The 5,553-nt window shown below is 34.6% G+C and overlaps 1 protein-coding gene across 1 annotated transcript; it reads right to left on the reverse strand.

The window, feature by feature from the left end:
* Nucleotides 1–724: 724 nt before the first annotated feature.
* Nucleotides 725–5,172, reverse strand: LOC132372407 (NKG2-A/NKG2-B type II integral membrane protein-like). The gene is given in 7 exon segments (XM_059934482.1): nucleotides 725–845; nucleotides 1,546–1,646; nucleotides 3,279–3,430; nucleotides 3,960–4,013; nucleotides 4,474–4,498; nucleotides 4,500–4,594; nucleotides 4,986–5,172. Coding segments are annotated over 7 exon segments (735 nt in total).
* Between the last annotated feature and the right edge of the window lie 381 nt (nucleotides 5,173–5,553).

Genomic DNA, 5,553 nt, shown 5'->3' on the forward strand with positions numbered 1-5,553 from the left:
GCAGCAAAACTTACTAAAAATTTTCAAATAAGGATGTCATTTACTAAAGCATGAGAGTGAAATACCCATGTATCTTTAAGAACTCAATATAGAAAAATACAAAATATAATAGGAAGAATTTAAAGAAAACCTAATTCATAGAGAGATAAAGCATGATATTGACTGGAAGAGCCAATATTGTAAAGATGACTATCTTTACAAATTACTTTGAAGATTAAATGCAATCCCAAACATAATTCCAGGATTTTTTTTTAAAACAGCTTTATTGAGGTATAATTTACATGGCATAAAATTTATCCACTTGAAGTGTATAAATCAGTGATTTTTTTTCTTTAGTATATTCACAGAGTTTACAACCATCAACACTAACAAACTCTAGACAAACGCTTTCATCACCCCCAGAAGAAACATAGTAACCATTAGCAGTCATTTTCCAATCCTACCTCTGCTTAGCCCTTGGTAACCATCAATCCACTCTCTGCCTCTAGAATAGGTTTCCCTCTTCTGGATATTTCATATAAATGGACTCATAAAACATGCGATCTTTTACAAAGGTTGAAGGCCATAAAAATAACGTAGAGTAAAAAAAGCCAGACACAAAAGTAATGATATCTATACTTTTTGGTGTGCATATTATATTTCAATATAATTCATTTTAAAATTTATACAATCATAATATTATTTCCATTTCATAAAAGGTAAAGTTACTCAACAGCATCCAAACTCACGTTTTCTCAAGCTGATGCTTGCAATTATATGTATGTGGGAGCTCACAACTGTCGGATTTAATGCCATCTGAATATAGCAGAGCACAGTTACGTTTATCAGGTGATGAGTCTGTTATACTGTAATGGAAAACAAGGCACAGCCCTGTTATATGAGGACAACTCATGAAACAATAGCATTTTCCATGTCACTGTCATAAAAGATATTTTGAAAATGGGTAATGATTTTTTAATATAATTTTTCTTTTTTCAAATTTTTCACCACTCTGCACAGGTCTGTGAACGACCGACAAAGCGCCCTGAGTTTTTTTGTGTGTGTGTGTTTTTTAAATTTATTTATTTATTTTATTTTTGGCTGTGTTGGGTCTTCGTTTCTGTGCGAGGGCTTTCTCTAGTTGTGGCAAGCAGGGGCCACTCTTCATCGCGGTGCGCGGGCCTCTCACTATCGCGGCCTCTCTTGTTGCGGAGCACAGGCTCCAGACGCACAGGCTCAGTAGTTGTGGCTCACGGGCCTAGTTGCTCCACGGCATGTGGGATCTTCCCGGGCCAGGGTTCAAACCCATATTGCCTGCATTGGCAGGCAGACTCTCAACCACTGCGCCACCAGGGAAGCCCCTTATAATTTTAGTAAAAGCTTGTTATTAGGGAAATGGGCTACTGAGTAGCCCATTCTTTAATAATTATATCAACATTTTATTAACTTTCAACATCTTCCTTCATCTTTCTATAATTCAACTAAAACAAATGTTTTAATATTATTCTTAAAATTTTTATTTTTAATCTTTTCCTCCTCTATACAGTATTACTTTTAAAAACTTACCGTAGTTTGGAAGTTGAACCATTTAGCCACATCCATTCATGACCACGGCCTTTACGAAAGACTGAAATCCATGATATAATTGATAGGGACCTCAGGAATTTCTAGCCAAAAATAAAGAATTTTCACTTAAATAGTCGTTATGAAAGCTTTTTATTAATTTTTCAAAGGCAAGTAGTGTGTTCTTTCATAGGATCCTTAGTTTTCTGAACGAAATGAGAGTGTTAGAGTCTCATCTAACACTAAAAATATATTAAAGTTGAAAGTTTTAATATTGCCAAAAACATTAACCAAGGTCTGTACTTTTGATGTAAAATTAACTCAAACAGTTATGCTTAGCAGTTTCACTGTTTTTCTTAGGTTAATAAGGAAAATTCTGATTCATGTAATTCAATTGTTACCCATGTTGTCAAAACTAATATAGCAAGGCTTTAAATGAGTTTTTAGATTCTGTGACATCCATTTCTCAGGATACTGTGACTATATTAATGGATTTCTCTACTATGTTTCTCAGAGTTTCGGTTTTAGAAGGAAATTAAGGGAATGAAATTGAGAAAATAAGTGACATGAAAGCCAAAGATTTGGTTTCCTGGGCCTCACACCATTCTTTGACTAGATCAACCCCCAATCACTCTGTTTCTGTGTTGCTGGAATCAAATGGACCAGACAAGGAGTCAGAGACTCATTTCTCTCAGCTGCGCCCTGCTAAGTACAACTGTAAACACGGGAACTAATGAAAGACACAAGTCAAGGAGAACTCTGAAAGGTGAAAAGAGAAAGGTGAAATGGTTTGCGACCCTGGGGTTAAGGAACAACTATTAGGGGCATCTTATATCTGCCACCCAACCGAAGAAAGTGACCTAGGCCTGCTGCTTCCCAACACCCAGCCTAGCCATTCCTCCTCGGTGTTGAGGGGAATCCTGTGGGCAACAGCAGCCAGAGGAAGTGCTTCTCCTCCCCCCCACCGAGAGATACCAGAGTTGGGGAGTAGGGGTGGAGGTGGGACTAACAAAGGGGATCCCATGACTAAAAGTACTGAACCCAGGAAGCCTCTTTATCCCTGAGGGCATAAGACTCCATCTCTACCCAGAGACATTGGATAGATTGGATTTTAAATGTTATATTTACATAATGAGCAGTGGAAATTTACAAACTACACATAAATGCAATAATATGAATGAACTGCAAAAATAGCATATGGGGGTAAGAGGAGACAGGAAGAAAAATGCGTACTCTATGATTCCCTGTATATGAAGTTCAAAAACAAGCAAAGAGATTCTATAATATCAAAAGTCAGGACAGTGGGTATACAAGGAGGGTGGAGAAGTGATGAGAGAATACAGAGGAATGGGGCTGCTGTGAAGTGGAAACTTCTGTTCCATGATCTGATATGCAATTACATGGTTCTATACATTTTGTGATCAATATGCAAAATTATGGTGTGTTTATTTTCCTTTATATATTGTAAAATTAAATAGCACAGTTTATTTTAGAAAATAATAGCATTTGTAGAAACATTTTTTTTATGAAAAGCAAGAACTGGAAATTATCAAACGTGTATTAATGGTATAAAAATATAAATAGAATATCATAAAGTTGTATTCCGTTGTTTAATGGGACATTAACAGGCCTTAAACAAACTACAAATATGTACAAAAACACAAGTGAATCCTAACAAATATAATATTGACTGAATCAAGCCTTTAACAAAGTGTTTGCAACATTTAATATCTTACCATTTCTTCTTCATTATCTATATAAAGCAGAGTAGAATTCTCAGTAGCACAGGCCATCACACTCTCATTCCATGTTTTTTTTTCAAAATGAGTATAATAGCAATTGTTGGAATATGTAAACCACTCTTTTGGACATTGACCAGAATGACATTCTGAAGAAAGATTGTGAATTATTATCCAAAAACAATTTGAATTTAAAAAAATGAAAATTAACTTCCATATATGCATGGGTATAAATATATACGTGTGTATATATATAAAACACATCTATGCACCCTCAAGGCTGGTGCATATAAAACAAACCACACTCATACATTCACAGAGAAGAGTCAATCTCTCACCCCCCAGTTTATGTCTCCATATAAAGCAAACACACAGAAATAGCCACTCTTTACATGGCCTGAAAATCAAGAAATTAAACCTCTGCTTTAGAATAGCAAAATTATTTGTCTCTTATCTTATTACAGAGGGAGGAAATTTGAGCCAAGTGTCAACAGTGGGTATGGTGATCGTATTGTTGCATAGGGAGAAAGCCTCTCCTATAATCATTATTTATGAATATTTGTTGCCCGATTTTGTAATTTATGTTCTACCCCAAAATCTATTCTTATTTTCACTAGCCTAAGATAGAGACAAAATACAAACTGTATTTATATCAGAACTTTGAAAATCATTATGTACCTTTCTGGAGCCTTTTTATCGGAGAGGAGTTATTCTGCTCCTGTATTACAGTAGCTACAAAATTAATCATTATAAAAGTTAATATTGATCTAAATAAATCATAATGATTGTAGTTTCTGAGTTCAAATTTGGTTTATTGCTTAGGATTAGAATAATCTGGAATAAAATTGATTTTACCAAGAAAAATTAAGTAATGAAGATTTGGTTGAAAAAATATTTCAAAAGCCTAAAGAACAGATCACCACCTCTTATAGTATTTGTTTTAACCAATCTCAAGAATTAATTTGTATTTCTCAATAAGATCTTTCAATCTCCTAAAGCATGCTTTTGAGTTATGAAATCAGAATATACATATACATACTCTCTGTAATTATTGTGTTGTATACTTTTGACAAATACAGAATAACCATTCCACATTTAGTCTAAATGCATACATTTTAATGAGAGGCCCATTCCATAATATTATGAAGTGTTTAGAGGCACTGACCATCATTAAAGTGTAAAGTTCCCTTACAATTTTTCAAAAATCTACTTACAGGGAGTAAAAACTATCATTGTTACCACACTGGACATCAAAACAAGGCAGATGATTCCCAGAACCCCAGCAATGAGCTTCTCTGGAGGTGATGGTAAATCTGCAGGGAAAGAAAAGGAAACACTGAGAATAGAGTGATGGTGACAGTTGTTTAGAAAGTTTACAAACAAAGGAACCCACATAAACAGGGAGTTATATATATAAACTTGGAACCCAAGCCCATTTCTACCACTACAATCTTTCTTTCAGAATATACCATTGCATTTTCAGCATATATAACGCTTCATGAATTGTTGATCAAAGACTACAAATTACAGCAATGCCAGAATAAAAGTAGTCCTCCAATTTCACAGTAGAATACCATATCCAACTTTAAGTTCTGTTCCTCAAAATGAAAAATATGTGAGCTTATCTACTACTCTTTCTCCAACCTCTGTACCCCAACTGCATATCCTAGAACAGTTCCATCATATGACTATTAAATGTTTTACCTTTGCAGTGGTAGTTCTTGTCATTCCCTCGAAGATTCTGAGAAGCATTTTGAAGATTTAATTCTGCATAGGTTATTTCCTGCTCAGTTATTGAAATGGAACTTTTAGTGCCCTTAGGTTTTATTTGCTGCCTCTTTGAGTTCTTCGCTACCTTCAGTTCTGCATAGGTTACTCCTTGGTTATTCATCTCTGCAGCTGAATTATGTCAAACAGCGTTCTAAGTGTACTTAGGAATGAATGGTATATGTAAGATGAGATCCCTAGTACAGTAAAATGGGCGGGGTAGAGTTTAGTGCTCACTTCGCAGTAGAACAATCTTAAGGCCGGGTTCGAAATTCCTTAGAGCTTTAAACAAGTGTCTCATGGTAGAATACTTTTTTTTTTTTTTAAGATATTCTACATTTGACAACATATTTTTGGTTGAAACAATGAAAAGCAATAAATTAGGGAGGAATAAAGAAGTTCATGACTAATAATATCCTAGTCAGATTCCACAGAAATATTTTAACGCCATTATAATGCTTGTATTAAAATTAAAATGTTTTATTAGAAAAGAGAGATTCATCTA

Source organism: Balaenoptera ricei, chromosome 10, assembly GCF_028023285.1.
Source record: "Balaenoptera ricei isolate mBalRic1 chromosome 10, mBalRic1.hap2, whole genome shotgun sequence".
Classification (NCBI taxonomy): domain Eukaryota; kingdom Metazoa; phylum Chordata; class Mammalia; order Artiodactyla; family Balaenopteridae; genus Balaenoptera; species Balaenoptera ricei.